This window comes from Triturus cristatus, chromosome 4_2 (assembly GCF_964204655.1).
Source record: "Triturus cristatus chromosome 4_2, aTriCri1.1, whole genome shotgun sequence".
In the NCBI taxonomy this organism is placed as follows: domain Eukaryota; kingdom Metazoa; phylum Chordata; class Amphibia; order Caudata; family Salamandridae; genus Triturus; species Triturus cristatus.
In genome coordinates, this window is record NC_140586.1 from 831,768,557 (window position 1) to 831,785,467 (window position 16,911).

The 16,911-nt window shown below is 45.4% G+C and overlaps 1 protein-coding gene across 2 annotated transcripts in view; it reads right to left on the bottom strand.

The window, feature by feature from the left end:
• KIF2C (kinesin family member 2C) overlaps positions 1-16,911 on the bottom strand; it is a 1,365,901-nt gene that overhangs the window by 788,646 nt on the left and 560,344 nt on the right. For both annotated transcript variants that reach the window (XM_085602797.1, XM_085602796.1), the window contains one exon: positions 13,260-13,314. In XM_085602797.1, the coding sequence (XP_085458923.1) occupies positions 13,260-13,314 (55 nt within the window). The remainder of the gene's footprint in view (positions 1-13,259; positions 13,315-16,911) is intronic.

Genomic DNA, 16,911 nt, shown 5'->3' on the forward strand with positions numbered 1-16,911 from the left:
CCCAAGTACTTTTTTGTTAGCAATGCACCCCTTTGGTCGTCCCATTTTTGATCCTCCTGGTCCCCAAAAACAAAGATTGTTTTTGTGACAATTATTGTGCTTGCTTTAATATTCATATTTGGAATACTGTTTTTACTGCAAGAAAATTATCTGGTGCACACTTTGATAAGTACTACTCCGCCCTCCCCCGAACATATCAGTGGTATTCTAGCCCTCATAAAGAAGAACACTGGAAGGTTTATCAAGAATATGTTTTTATTTAGAGATTGCATCAGACATGTGATGTTGGCTATTTCCAAAACTGAATAAAATAGCCACTGAAATCCACTAGAATTCAGCGACATGGACTTGGACTAGATGGCTTTGGACACTGTTTTCTGTCTGGAAGTCATTATCAACCCTATGCATATTTGTTGCGATCCTTTTTTCCTGCTGCCTTTGTATACAATGTGACCCAATGCTCTGTTACCTATGCATTTCTACTTGTACCTCATGTATACCAGCTAAACAAAATGTTCAGAATGTAAATGCCCGACTAGTAACTGATCAAGAAATAGGAGAACCAATGTTAGTTAATATAGGTGATTACTTTCATGTTTCTTCTATTACATAGCGGATGTCTTCAGCTAATGCTAAAAGGGCAGTCTGTGGAAATCGGCGAAATTGCCATTAGCATAAACTGAAGCCATTTTGGTTGTGGCCTCCATTTTTGTTAGCCATGTGATTGTTCCGTCTTCACTGTCGCTTGCCTTTCTATTTTGCTTGACTCATCAACTGTAGTTAACTCCTTCAGTACTGAGCCAGAGCACTGTGTATCCTCAGAAAGGCCTGTAGCTGCTAGAATGCACCTGTCTTAAGAGTAACTGTCAGGCAACTTCGGCTGATGTAAGCAGTTCCATCTCCCCTCCCCTTTTGCTGACAAAGTAATATTTGCCTGCCCATGTTAGCCATGAATAGCTATTCCTGTGTATGCCTGTACCTCCCCTTTGAGTCTCCATGTTTACTCAGCTGTAAACAGGGTATATAAGGCCCCTGGTTTCTGTATTCCATGGACTGCCTCCTACAGTGCCTGAGGGTGCTGTATTGATGTAGTCCCACTCATGAGATTAATAAACATGTTATTTGATATTCCAGTTTCCGTGCCAATCTCTATTTTGTTGGTTTAAGGACCAGTGGAAAGATAAGGGTCAAGCACTGCACAGGTGGGCCCCTAAAAAGGCTCACTTCCACACCTTGTTCCGCAAGGCTGCTGCCACAGGAGCTAGAAACTTCGTAAAAAATTGTGGAACCGATTTGAGGCCAAAGGGAAGGAATCTGAATTGATAGTGGGTACCAGCCACTGTGAATCGGAGGAATTTTCTGTGCTTTCGATGTATAGGAACATGAAATACACATCCTCTAGATCCAATGAAGTCATGAAATCTCCACTCTTGAGGCGTCGCAGGATGTCTGAGAGCGTGACCATCCTAAAAGTTTGACTTGAGGAATTTGTTTAATTTCCTGAGGTCTAAGATAGGTCTCCACTCTCCCGATTCTTTGCGAATAACAAAGAAGCTGGAGTAGAAAGCTTCCCTTCTCTGAGTAAATGGAACTTTTTCTATTGCCCCTTTTTGGAGCATATTCTTAGCTTCTTTTTTGAGTAAGAAGACGAGGGGGGTGCGATCCCCTGGGTGGAGTGTTAGGAGGGATTTGGGTATATTCCAAAGTGTGGGTATATTCCAAAGTGTGGCCATAAGAGATGAGATCCCGGACCCACTTGTCTGGTGTGATATTGCGCCACTGGTGTGTATGGTTGGAAATCTTTGCACCAGTTGGGAAGGGGGGAAATGTAACTGGTACCCGGGTGTGATCACTGTTTGCGACTGGAGTCGCGGACTTGAGACGCTGGCTTTCGTCTGGAGCAACCAGCTATTAGTTGTCGGAAGGATTGTTGCTGGTATCCTTGGCGATCTTGTGGCTGGAAGAATTGGTAAGTCTGGGTACGTTGGTAGTTTCCTCTGTATCCAGAAAACCCACACCTCGCGCTCCCCAAAAGGGCACTTCACGGTACTGAAGGGTACCTAGCGCTTTGGCAGTGTCCATATCTTTATTGTTGTAAGCGCTTCATCTATGTGATTGCCGAATAGACTATCGCCGTCGTCTGCCATGTCTAGAATTTTCAACTGTACTTCTGGGCGAAAAGATGTTGCCCTTAGCCACCACTGGCGTCTTAGAACGCACCCGCTAGTTGGCGAAAGCTTGTAGTGGCTATATCCATAGCGCAGTCTATGATGTCGGCCACTGCGCGCTCTCGTCCTGCAAGGATCTTATTAAACTCTTCCTTATTTTCCTCTGGAATGAGGTCTCTCATTGTCCCCATATCAGACCACATTTGCAGATCGTAGCGGCCCAAGATGGCTAAAGCATTAGAAGCTCCGATAGAAATAGCCGCCATAGAGGAAAATCTTTTTCCAATGGAGTCTAAACGGCGACCTTTTTAATCCGATGGACATGTGATGGGAGTAGATGGGTTTTTTGATCTCCTTTGGGCTGCCTGTGAGATAACCAAGCCCGGCTTGGGATGACCTGTGAGACATGCAGAAGAATCCTCTGGTGCCCTGTATTTTTTGTCTAGTCTTGGTAGCACTGGAACCACAGAAGCTGGCACCTTCATTACCTTAATACCCACTTACCAAATATAATCGATGATAAGCATTGACCTGACTGCCTTTCTTGATTGCTCTTTAAAATCATAAAGAAAGCAATCCGATTGGCATAGAACTGTAGGCAAGTTGAATCTGGCTGTAGCTCTGTCCATTATATTATGGACACCTCCAATATCCTCCAGAGGCGAGTCTGAAGGGCGAGGAGGAGGAGGAGGAGGAGGAGGAGGGGACGGTGTTGGTACTACATAATCATTCCATTCATCCGTATGCGGAGGAGGATCATGGATTTCTCCCTCCTGAGGCTCTTCTGTAGAGGAGATAGGATCCTCTATAGGAGGCAGAGGAATTATGGGACGTGGCATTAGTCTGGGCGTAGGAAGAGGTGCTGGTGGTGTCAGAGGAGCCACGGGTGGGGGGGGTCCACTGTGACACAGTCCTCTTGAGGAGGAAACCTTTCTTAATCCGCCAACATACTTTGTAGGTCCACTATTAGGGACGGAGACAGTTGAGCAGGTTGTTGCCTCGGCTGGCCATTGCATCTGAATTGATGTTAGTTTATGAGGGACTGGATACTATGGATAGTATTGTTCCTCCTCAGTCTTCGTCTTCTTCCTGACACTTTACGTTTAGTTTTGAAAGGCTATGAGCAGTCCCAAATGGGCCATCATCATCAGTGTCTTCCACATCTAAGAGACGACTTGGAGGTAGTGGAGACATTTTAGGGTGTTCGAAACTCAATTTGTGTAGATTGTAGAAATGGAGTCGAGGTGCCCGTGGACAAAATTGGAACTATCGTAGACAATGCAGTCATCGAGGCAGTCGATGGTGGAATTATCGCCGAGTCAACAGCGGGATTGCCATCGAGGGTGGAGTGGTCGCCGATGCTGCAGCTTTCATTGCCGTCGACGAAGTAGTCGTCAATGTTAGGTCCTCGTTGACGACGAGGTCTTTGTCGACAAAGTCTTTGTAGATGGTCTCGTCGATGATTAAATCTTTGTTGACGGTGATGTTTGTCGACGGAGTCGTCGACGACGATAGAGGTAACAAGACGGTATGGAACATTTAATACTTGCTGTCAAAGTCCTTCCTTGGACCCTGGTCTCCTTAAAAATTTTAGACCCATCTCTCTGCTTCCTGCTCCTGCAAAGATATTAGAGGCACACCTCAACTCTCATCTCTCCACCTTTCTTGAGACCAGTGAGTATCTTGATAATACACAGCACGGATTCAGAAAGCATCATAGCACTGAATCCGCACTCACTGTTGTAGTCGATAACATCCGACGTAAGGTGGATAGTGGCCAAACTACAATACTGGTCCTATTAGATCTCACAGCCGCGTTCGATACCCTATCTCCCGCCATTTTAACTTCTCGGCTCAGTGAGGCAGGGGTTACCGGACCGGCCTTGAATCTTCGATTCTTTTCTCCTTGATAGAGAACAACGAGTAAAGCTTGGAAGTTTCCTCTCCCCTGCCAAGTCATTACAATGCGGGGTGCCACAGGGGTCGGCTCTTAGTCCGACCCTGTTTAACATCTATTCGGCCCCCCTTGCTAGACTATTAAGATCGCAGGGGATGGAGGTGGTGTCCTACGCAGATGACACTCAGATCATGGTGTCACTGGCCCATTCCTCTGTCCAGATATCCGCCATTGGCTTTAGGTCATGCATGCAGCATGTTGCAGATTGGATGGTTATCAACTCCCTAAAGTTAAATGGCGATAAGACAGAGGTCTTGGTCTTTGGGAAAGATCTAGACGTCTGGTCGAGTGAGTGGTGGCCTACTACTCTTGGCATTTGCCCCACTCCCTCCTTATCCGCCAGAAATCTCGGCGTGGTTTTTGACACCTCACTCTCCAGGACGCTTCAAACAAATAGGACCGTGGCCACATGTTGTGGTGTTATTAGAATCCTAAATAGGATTCGTAGCTATCTTTCTTTGCAGGCGCGGAAGCAGATCGCAGTGGCTCTTGTAGGTTCCAGGCTTGACTACTGTAACTCCTTATATGCCGAATCCAACAAAGGCCTGATCCATAGACTGCAAACTGTGCAGAATGCTGCTGCACGTTTTGTTTTGGCCCTCCCTCTGGCATCTTCAGCTACAACCGCTAGGAGAGATCGTCACTGGCTTCCTGTCCAACATAGAGTCTCCTTTAAGATTCTATGTCTTACTTACAGGGCTCTTGTTGCTGACACCGAAAATGCACTTGGATCCTTGCTTACTCGCTATTGCCCTTCTAGAACTCTTCGGTCTGCTGGTTTATTCCAATTGGTAGTCCCACGCACGAGATTAGCCAGATGGGGAGCGATAGCTTTGTCCGTGGTTGCCCCTAAGCTTTGGAACTCTCTCCCAATTGAGATTAAAACTCTTCCCTCTTTGGATTGGTTTAAAAAGGCCCTTAAAACCTGGTACTTTACCAAAGCGTATTAATAAAAGTTCGCTGTTTCGATTGACGAACTGGATTATTTGGATTATTTGACTTAGGCGCCTTGACGCCCATTGGGCATAGTTTTGTGCACAATAAGACTTAAATCATTCATTCATTCATTCAAAGTAGTCAGCGCGGTCGACGGTTTTGACGACAATGGAGTGGTTGTCGGTGTTGTTGAAGTAGTAGGCGTCTATGGCGAGCTTGACCCATCTCGGAGGAGGTACCCATCTCGGAGGAGACCTTTGGCTGTTTCTCCTTTTTCAGAGACTCTCTGGTCAGATGAGACTTTAGAATGTTTCCTGCTCTCTTCAGGTTGACCCCCAGGCGACCTAGGCCTCTGAGTCTTTGAGGACGTGTCACTCAACATCTGATGAAGCATTCTGCTTCCTCTTCAGCCACAATAAAAGTCTGCTCTCGGTCTTAAAGGGTCTTTGTTGAAAAAGTGCCGCATATTTTACACTGTTTTGCCTCATAATGGGGATGGAGGCAATAGATGCAAACCTTGTGGGCATAATCGTGTACTCTTTTCTTTCCGCAGGATTTACAGGTCTAAATAATTTTTATCAGACATTAGTCTATATAAATATAGAAACAAGACTTATCTGTGAAAAGTTGAAGAACTGAGCAGAGCTCAGGGAGACTCCGTTCCACACGACGTGCGGTGAAAATCTGAGGGATTCAGCCTCTTGAGAAGGTTCTAGAGGGTGCTGGTTGGTCATGTTTTGAGTTTGGTCCTTTTTTATAAAAGGAGGTCGATAGGCTATTGAATACATGGTTGCCTCCATGATAGCCTATGGAAGTTGTTATTTACTGCTTTATTATATGTACAGCGGGACTCCCACTTCGAAAACTGGGAATGATTCAAGCAGGTGAATCTATGAAAGATATTCCAATACTGGATAACCTCCCATTACGGCTGGACCTTTTACTTCTCTTGTTACACGGTCTGCTTTATCATGGCTGTGAGCACTATTTTGTTCAATGATTTGCATCTATTTCACCCACTAAATCACAGCATGCAGCTCACTTATTTTAATTACTAATGGCGGTCCGCTTTAACTATAGCGGTCGCATTTCTTTATCGAAGCAGCGCTGTACACATTAAGTATAGCAGCTGCGCGTATTTTTTTTTTGGTTACTAGCTCCCATGCAGCACTTTCACACTGATGGAGGCTACGCCCCTTTCTTTAGACAAACCGCGTTTAAATAAAGGTGTGCGCCGCTATTAAAGTGAAAGTGTGGCATGGGGCGCTTCTACAGAAAAAAAGCATTTGTTTGTAAACTTGACAAACAGATGTTTTTCTTTTTCTTAAAATCAAAAGGCCCCATGCCTCGGTATCACTTTAATAGCGGGTGTGCACTTTTTTACGCAGCGCGGCCTCCATTAATGTGAAATCATAGCATGGCACAAAAAACATTTGCAATGCAATAGGCCTCGCATTTACGAGAGTTTATGCTATTGGCATTCTAAATGCCATTAGCGCATACTCTCGTAAATGCAAGACCTATTGCATTACACAAGCTTGTTGAAGGTCTGTTACCACTGTGTGCACTGCAAGCATGAAAAAGTTTGGCCAAAAAAAGGCACCGTAATACAGAGTAGCTGTCACCTGCAATATCGCTAGAGATGGCTTTTTTGGAACCTAAATTCCCTCCTCGGGCCCTTAGCGTCAGAGGTATAGTTATAGACCACTGCCAACTGAACAAGCATTTGTAATGCAATAGGTCTTGCATTAATGAAAGTTTAAACTTTTGTCGTTGCATTATTTGCAATCGCAATAGGTCAAAATTTCAATGCAAGACGTACTGCACTGCAAATACTTGTTACTTCCTTCAAAATTATATTCGTTTGTTACGTCAAATGGCTATGAAACAATTCTATATTCCGTACATACTATACAAACTATTTTAGTTCTGTGTCTAAAGACATAGCCAGGAACTACAAAGCTGCACCAAGCAATGAGCGGCAGATTTACTAGACAAACTGAAAACCATAAAAATCAAAGGAAAGGGCATTTTGGGGTTCAATATAAACCCTATGCCCTTCCTTTTGCTACTAAAAACACACTGCTAAAGACATGTTTGGCTGCAGATCAGTTATAGAGGAATGGCAAAAACTTTAAAGCACGAGGCACGCAAAAACAGGGCTAGCACGATGGGTTGGGGTAGGTCGCAAAAACTGCAAACCGTATACATGTCACTGTAACAGCAGTCCACCCCTTAGCGAACACTGAAAATAAAAGCAATACTACACAGGTAGTCACATTCCATCCTTGTTGCTGAATTTCATAGTGTAAAAGCGCAATGGACTTGGGTACAAGCACAATTTTATTCAGAATACATCTTCTGCGCCATACATCCAATGCCTGTCCCTTAGCCCAATGCAGTGGTCCGTGAAGTGGGCACTGTGATGGTAAATTAAATGTTCTAGTGCGGTGGTTCGTGGAGCTGGTGCCCTGATGGTAAACTAAAAGTTATAGTGCAGTGGCCTGCTTAATGTGTGCCGTGAGGTAATAAACGCCGCAGAGCAAGGAACGTTAAACAAGCATTAAAAATGTAATAGGTCTCGCCTTTTATTAAGTTAAAGCAATTTGCTTTGCTATACAATACCATTAGTGAAGCAAATGACTAACTTAATCAAAGGCGAGCCCTATTGCATTTTCAATGCTTGTTTACTCAGTGTCTCTAACCCTTTGAGCCTCTCTTTCACATTAAATCTTAGCTCCCAAGACAGGAAAGTGTAGATTAACTTGCTGTGTCGAAATGTTTACATTCTTTTTGCAAACGAACAGTCCTCTTCTTCCTGTCACGTAATTTCGGACACGTGTGTTATCCCTTTGTTTACCTATGACGTGTGCCCACCTCGCAGAACTTACGGTGAAATGCCGTTAACCTACCTCGCCTGTATACATGGAGCCCGCTCCGTGCCATCTTCCTGGAAGCCCCTCGCCGAATGGACATTGTTCTTTTCACACTATGATCAGTCTGAGAGCACATTTTCTTTGACCCTTCGAACTGGCACCATGTCACGAGGGTGACTTTCATCCGTTTCACAATTTAACAAAAAGTGCTTTGCGTGCAGATGCAATATTGTGTTTTTAGGTCTCGCCTGACCCAGCGCATGCGCTGGTCTGGTGAGACTTATTGAGAGGGCTCCAAAAAGTGCTACCAGGCCAGCCTAGAGCTACAGTGCATGAGCGCGGGCGCGCGCGCCACGCTTTACCGCGATTACTTTCACTTTCCGCTTTGCATAGCCAATAGGTCTCGCTTTTGGGACCTTATAAGTATTTAGTTATGCAACCGTTGCATAGCTAAACCCTTAAAAGTCCCAAAGGCGAGACCTATTGGCTATGCCAATGCTTGTTTGCTTTGCAATGTATGTTTCAATTGAAAAGGTGAAGCTGCAAGTCACAGGGAATGGCGGTACCTCTTGACCCAACAATATCAGCTATGACCTCTACAGCAGGCACCTTGACCTGCTGAGCTATCTCATTGTCAAATTGGTTTTGTGCTAAAGACCGGTAAGAGGCCACAAGGATAACAGTAGGCCCAGTAATTCACAACTGATCAAGGACTACGGGCAGGGCCTTTGGAATCAGGATTCTGCAGCTGTGCGTTTTCCAGATAATTACGGACTGATCGCGCTTGCTACAAATTCCACCATCTGTAGCATACTTTGTAAATTTTATGTTTCTAGTACAAGTGGATAAAATGTTACTAAAACGCACTAGGTTTGATGTGCTAACGAAACTAAATAGTAAATTGATGATGCAAAGAATGAGCAACATTATTCACGTTTCCTTGCCGCACAATTTAGCCAGCCGTGTCCTATAATGTAATCCTCCATTGTTGCAGACTCCGTGGCCCTGCTGTGATGATCTAAGACTGGATCTACTAGATCCCTCCTCCCACTGTGCAGGGCAAGCACTTCAGATGCATTAGAAGTCACGGTGGGAGTCAGAGCTCTCACCCCCAGGCTCAGAGTAGTCTGTACAAAGTTATTTCAGAGTTCCCAACGTTCCTGAGCCATGTAATCTTATCCAGTCAAAGCTTTTCCCTTTGCATTCTAGGAGTTGGAGTACTGCAATTGCAAATGGGGGAAACAAAACTACAAGTTTGACTACATGTCACCAAGAACACTCTGTTCAACTTGTGGTGGGTTAACAATGTGCATTACGGGAGTTGTAGTCCTGGTTCACGTCAGTAGACCCTATTGAATAAATGCACCGGACTGATTACTAAAAGAAAAGCAGAGGGCTGGGGCATTACCGCCTCGCGGCTCTCATTCTCCTGAGCTTATTTCTTACCACAAGTCCATAAACAGAAACAATCGCGGTACCGCAAAGGCAGCCGCGTGTTTATTTTCGCTTAAAGTGAAAGCGCGATGCGAAAAACACGCGGCTGTCTTTGCCAAAGCCGACTGTGAAGAAAAAAGTGCATACCGACTGAAGGGTAGTGTCACGCCGCCAGTAAATGATCCAATCCAGGTGGGAGGGGCCTAAAGGAGACAAGGCAGCAACAAGGAGGGACTAAGAAGCCTCCTTTACAGTAAGAAGCCACTGTTTTGCATGGAAGATGACGCTACCCAATTAAAAAGATGGGTGGGGCTTCAACTCAGGCTCCGAGAGCTTTGGAATCTGTATTGATTCCAAGAAGCTCTTGAATGCCGAGAGCAGCACATGAGCGCTGCTATCGCCAGCCGAGACCTAAAAAAAAAAAGCTCTAAAGAACAGATAAAGTAAATGTAAAGAGAATGTGCTTGGCCGGTGCGCCTTAGCTTTTATCAGAAGTGAGGTATAAGCTTTGTGAACAACTTACGAGGCAGAAAAGAGCGACATAGGAGTGATCCACTGGTAAATACTTAACAGGATTTCACTCCGTGTAGTGCCTGCAGCAGGTCTTGCAGCAGCGCATGCGCATTGCCTATGCTCGACCTAAAAATAATTACAGCCACTAAAATGAATGCAGCCTGCTGTTAAGGTAACAGTTTGGCAGTCGAGTCGTTGCTAAGGTCCGAAGAAGATTCCGGTTAAAATCTGTACAAATAAATGAACATTGAGTGACAAAGGAATTAATTTGTGTAGATCTCTCTTTTCTAATATGTAAGACACTGTGCTGTCATTAATTAAATAGAAGACATCGCAGCACCTGGCCTTTTAAACTGTTTTATAGTCCGGTGATATGGTCATTTTATAACATATTGGGTGCTCCTTTTTGAAGACTCCCTAGCCCTGCTTTCCTCCTTTAAGCTGCAAGCAATAATATTTCACTAACAAAAATACGGGTTCAACAATATTTGCTTTTATTTCAAGAGGAAAGAAGTTCCTACCACACAGTGTAATGTTTTAATGTAATAGGAATTATTTCTCACGTTCGCCTGCATGGAAGAAAAGTACACTTATTATACATGTTTATCATACCATTTAACTTTTGGTGCACTCGCAGCAGGTGGTGTGCTAAAAGTCTGCCACAGTGGGAAAGAAGAGCTTCTTGAAAGCTCAACAGTACTCAAACACAAGTAAAACTCCAGTCAGACTTCCTGTTCTGCTGCAAGGACACCAGTGTATCAGGAATCTCTATCTAGGTTAATGAAGATGGCGTGGATTTCAAAAGAGGGTGGGTGGCGAGTATAAAAGTTTTTAAAAAACAGAAGAGCTGGCAGGAGGTGGGTTAAAAACAGCCTGCAGTGACAAGAGTACAAGAACCTAGCATGCGGCATAAAAATACAATCAAGAGACAGCAGGTACAGGCCCTCTTTACAAGTGCAGGTCTAAAAACTTTCACGAAACCAACCAAACTGGACTAAACCTATCTGACGGGATAAACAAACTGTTAGTCACGAGTCATCTGTGTGATCAGCAGAGAGGAGATGCCAAGTGCTGATCAGCTGTTGAGCATATTGTTCTTAATTGTGTAGATCTGCTTTTGTGATTGTGTCCTATGATGAATAAAATTATTTTAATTTTCTGTTATTAGTCTTGTACATAACAGTAGCATTGGGTATACAGATATATTCTCCCATTCTGAATGGAATGAATGTGATTGAGTGGTAAAGTTTGAGACTCTGGTTAGGTATTATGTATGGTTGGTTGTATAGTGCTGTCCAAAGAAAACCTTTGTGATTTCTTATTCGTATGGTACTCTATTCCTTTGGCTCAATGGGTCCCTCTCAGTTTTTATAACAAGCTTCAGACTGGGCCTGGAACAAACTGGCATAAAAAAATCAAAAGGGGGAGTGAAGAGGAAAGAGGTAGAATAGTCGTCCTCTTAATATTGTTACTCAACATAAGGATTCTACCACTATTTTAAATCGATATATTTGTGCGTATGCATGTGCTATTCTTAAAAAAAAAGTGTTAATCATACTTAGGTGCTCAACAAATGATGGTCATGTTAGAAAATACTTAAGCACCTTCTTTTGGAAGGGCAATATCTCAGAAATTGTAAAATACCCCTCACACACAAACCTGATTCAGTGTCACGATTCATCATTGGGGTCTTCCCGTCCCTCTACGTGGCGTGCTACGACCTACGTAGACGCGGGAGAACTTTGAATCGTGATTAGTGATTATTTTTCTTCACCATCCCACGCACTACACATATATACATACACATATACACATACACATATATATACACATATACACATATACAGTAGTTAAAAATCCTCTGGCTAGTGGAAAAAATATATTTATACACACACATATATATACACATATGTACACACATTTACATACACACATTTACATATACACACACATTTACATATACACACACACATTTACATATACACACATTTTTTCTTCTTCACGATCCCACACACTACACATAATCACGATTCAAAGTGATCCGCGTCTACGTAGGTCGTAGCACGCCCCGTACCGTAGAGGGACGGGAAGACCTCAATGATGAAGCATGACACTGAATCAGGTTTCAGGGTATGAGGGGTATTTTACAATTTGAGATACTGCCCTTCCAAATCAAGAGAAGGTGCTTATGTCTTTTCTAACATGACCATCATTTGTTTAGCACCTAAATATGATTAACACTTTATTTTTATTTTTTTAGAATAGCACATTCATACGCACAAATAAATCTATTTAAAATAGTGGTAAAATCCTTATGTTGAGTAACAAACTGGCATCAGACAGCTGCTATCAGCTCTGACAAAGTTTTACAATGGAGGCTAATTAAGCTAACGGAGCTTTAAAGGCCCGTAATCTTCATAGAAGGTAATGGCATCAGCGGCTTTGCTTCAGTTCCAGTACAAGCGTGGACACCAATTGCTATGTTGATGCAGCTACTCCCTTTAGGGGAGTTATGAATTCCAAATTGCCATCCGCCTTCGCTTTTGGGAAAGGAGGGGACCTGAATGCAGTAGCAATAGGGCTCAAATAAGAATTCCAGAAGTGTTCATCATCATTCCCTTGTGTGTGAACATGAGGGTGAGAAATATTAAACTGATGCAGAGCTTGTTATACTAGCGCCGATTACGGAGAATCCCCGGCCCTGAGTGGGAGTGAGATGCACACTGGGTAAATTTGCTGTACAATGTGGGTCCCCGTTGCCCCTTGTACCGGATGCTGAGCATTGGTGAGGTCCGGGAATCACCTTTGTTGCACAGAAGCCCGCCGAGCTGTCCAGGCGTGCTGGCAGTGGAAAAACAGAACACAAGCACTCAAATGGAGTACGAACATGAAATGAAAACAAGCACACTTGAAATGCGTGCAGCCACAGGGACAATATCTAAACCAGCACAGCGCTAGCACTATGCAGGCAAAACAAAAAAAGTTCCACAGATGCAAACAGTACTTGGGCCATGGGACACTGATAAGAGAAACACAAGGAACAGGAAATAGTATGATACGGCACAGAGAAACTGAGGAAAGGTGGCAAGCACACAAACCAATGAAATGTAAGGGCAGAATCTAAGCTCCTTTTAAGATTTATATTAAATACAAATGATTTCACAAGCGCAGTCCTGTGCAGACTAAACCTAATGACTTCTTGCCGTGTTGTGGTATCTTTGAAGTGCTTAATGGTGGAATTTACAATGAGGTCACGTTTACATAAATGTAGTGAAATTTGTAGCAGAGGCAAAACTCACGAAACGAATATGGCATATCATCTTAAACATTAATACAAATGATTTACATTCTTATATTCAACATACGCACACTTACCTTGTTTATTCAGAGGACGCTTTCTTACACACACGCATATTCTGTGTTCTTCTGTCTAAACGAGAAAACAAGATTTCTGAAATTAGATAGCAAACGTAAGCAACAAGCCATTTACAAATTTTTTGCTAAAATACTTTCAGGCCAGTAGATTAAGAGTGATGTTGTAATCAGAGTATGGAGTTTACAGCAAATCTTTGATTACAAGTCTTCAAAATTTGGGATCCTTTGTGGTGTTCTGTAGTAAATTAAGATCCACCTTAATACTTATTAACTGAGGTGTGTTGGTCTTTGTGTGAATGAGACTTTCTCCGCAGGATGGGCATTGGATAGCATTAGATTTGGTACTGTAGGGCGTTGAATTAGTACGACACTTGCTTCTCTAGGCTTAACATTGGTTTAGCACAATGTGTGCGGTCATCAAAAACAAATGGTCAAAGTATTAGGGTCAGCTGTAAAGCATAAACCATAACAGAGCTTTGGTATTTTCATTATGTGGAAGGTTTTGTTGCACAGGATAGGCTTTCAAGGAACTGTTGAATTGATGTTTTAAAAAAAAAAAAAAGGAAAATAGACTACTACCATGCAAGAAATGGACCTCAGTAACTGGATGGTAAATTGGGCCTCATACTATTTCCCAGAATATTCGCCGGGAGTTCTTGTCGAACAAGTTACTTACCTTTGGAAACGATACATCTGAAACATATAAGAAACATTAGTTAGATTCATCACCTTAGAATATCCCTAGGCGTCAGGCTGGATCCGGAATGATTCTTCGTCAGCAATACCCTTGCGCGTCGCTAGGTGTCGTCTGCGGCTCCGCGTCAGTCGTCGGCGTTGTGACCGCTGGGATGACGGAGTACTTAGACACCGCCATCGCGCGCTGATGTCAGTTCTTGTACATAGCTTTGCGCGCCAGGAACGCAGAGCCATGCAAGAGACCGACACTGAAAGGGATGACTTTAACCCTAGATATCGGTTCGCAGAACGGGGAGGATGAGTGGGGCGGTGAGGAATCTAATGTTTCTTACAGATATATCGTTACCGGAGGTAAGTAACTTGTTCATCTGAAAGAAACACGTAAGTTCGATTCCTCACCTTAGAATAGATACCCCAGCAATACCAACCCCGGTGGTGGGTCTGCGAACCAAGATCACACCAGAAAGTCCTGGAGAACAGAACTGCTGTCCAGGCAATAATGTTTGGCCAACGTGTGCAACGAGGCCCACGTTGCTGCCTGACAAATGTCCAGTAAGGGGACTCCCTGGCCCAGGGCAGTGGTCGCCGCTGTGGCCAGAGTGGAATGAGCTCTCAGCCCTACAGGAGGTTCCTTTTTAGCAAAGGAAAAACAGGCCTGGATACACAAAACGACCCACTGAGAGATGGTTCGCTTGTGCACTGCCCGCCCCTTCTTAGCGCCCACGTAGCCAACAAAGAGTTGCTCGTCCACCCGGAACTGTGAGGTGCGGTCCAGTCCAGATAGGACAGCGACCGATTAGGGTCCACACGGTGGAGCCTCTCTTCCTCTTTGAAGGGATGCGGAAAGAAGGTGGGCAGTGTAACAGACTGGCCGATGTGAAAGGCAGTTACCACCTTAGGGAGAAAGGAAGGACGAGTCCTGAGAACAACTTTGTCCGGATGGACAGAAAGGAAAGGAGGCTTAGAAGAGAGCCTGGAGCTCACTCACCCTTCTAGCAGAGGTGATGGCAACCAGAGGCCTCTGATCTTCGCCTCTCCCAAGTGTGCCCCCCCCCATCCCAGGAGGGACGCATCCATCACTACTGTGTGCTCCGGTTGGGGAAGGGAGAGGGATCTGCCACTGACCCAATCGCGGTCCGTGAACCACCACTGCAACTGTCTTGCAGTGCCCTCCGAGACCAAGACACGGTCAGACAGGTTGCCCCGATGCTGGGCCCACTGAAACTTCAGGTCCCACTGCAGAGCCCGCATCCGCCACCGGGCGTAATGTACCAGCAAGATGCAGGAGGCCATCAGACCCAGAAACCGCAGCACCAACCTGACCGAAACCCGGGATAGAAGCCGATAGATCGGAATCAGAGCCTGAATATCCCGAACCCGCTGTTCGAGGATACCCGGAACTGCGCCGATTCCAGAACCCCCATACCATTTCTGGTGATGAGGATATTATTCCCCCCATCTAGAGGGAGAGACATGTTAAAATCCTACTTTGCTGTTTAACTCTAACCAAAGCCTCAGCATCACAAAATGGATGCTGCTGCCACAGACACGAGTCTGACCTCCTGCTGTTGGGAGTGATCCCGGCAAGGGAGGCTTGGACAATAGGGTTGCTGCTTGGGGAGGTGCTAGCACCTCCCCAGACAGACTTTAGTGTATTGGGGCAGGGAGGGCTGAAAGGAATGAGACATGCCTGGGGCACACAAGGTGTCCCATGCATAGTCCAGTTCAAACCGGTGCTGGGGCACTCCAGCCCCAGTCCTGGCGCGAAACTGGACAAAGGGAAGGGGGTGTAACCACCCCCCTCCCAGGTCCCACCCATAAGGCGTGTCCTAGCAGGCAACCCAGCCCCCCAGATTAGTATAAGTGTGGTAGCTGGGCCCCAAGAGATTAGATTATCCTGAACCTGCAACTTGAACAGAAACTCTGGACCTTCGACATTCGACGAAAGAAGAAGACTGAAGAATCTCCCTTGTAGCCAAGGAGTGGCTACCCTGTGCAAACAGGCACCATCAAGAGATTTACCCTTTGCTTTACTGAAGTCCTACGAGGGACTGACTGCAGAGCCCAACCAGAGCCTTGACTTCCAGACTTCTCCGACCCTGATCCACATCCACAGCCGAGCTAAGATCCGTGGAGGCGACGAGAGACGTGGGACCGGCTACCTGGGAAAAGTGGCGAGTATCTTCCAGCGCAGCTTCTGAGGCACCCTCGAAGTTGTGCACCGGGGATTGAGAAGCCCCAACCCCAAGCATCATCTGCACCGAAGATCAGCCCCCCACACTCCACGAGTCCTGCGTGGGGCCCTTCTGCATTTTCCTGCTTGCCGCGCCTGTCCGGTTGCTTGCCCGTTGGCTAGCGGCCTTTGCGACGACGCATCCTGAAATCTTCACTGCTGGTTTGGCTCCTCCAGACTGGCTCCCGCTTCTTTGCAAAAGAGAAGCACCCCAGACCTTCCTGGTCTGCACCAGAAGCAAGTCCTCCGTTCTTCGTGGGTTCCGCTTGCCAAGGCTTGGTGAGTCCTAGTTCGACTTCGCCGCCGCCGACAGAAAGAGCCTTCGTGGTTCAGCTCGCCTCCTGGTCGTCCTCGACGTCTCCTGGTACCCGTGGCTGCTGCGACAAGCTTCACCCTTCACCTGCAATCTTCACGACATTGCCTGGTTCCACGTGGTCACTGGCTAGTGACCTTGACTCTGTCCCTTCTGCTTGCAGGTACCCTTCCTTCTTGATCCCGGCCTTGGGATCCACCGGACACTCTGCACTGACTGCCTGTCAGCAACTTTCCTTCAGGCATCCATAGAAGTCCACGACGAAACCTGACGCAAGTTCACACCTATGCACCCGCAGCCCGTGGGCTAGTTAACTTGAGTACTCCGGTGCTCACAAGGGTATTGACTAGCCTAGGGTCTAGTTTCCGAGTCTCGACTTCCTAGTTGATCTAGAAGTGTCCTAAAACTGC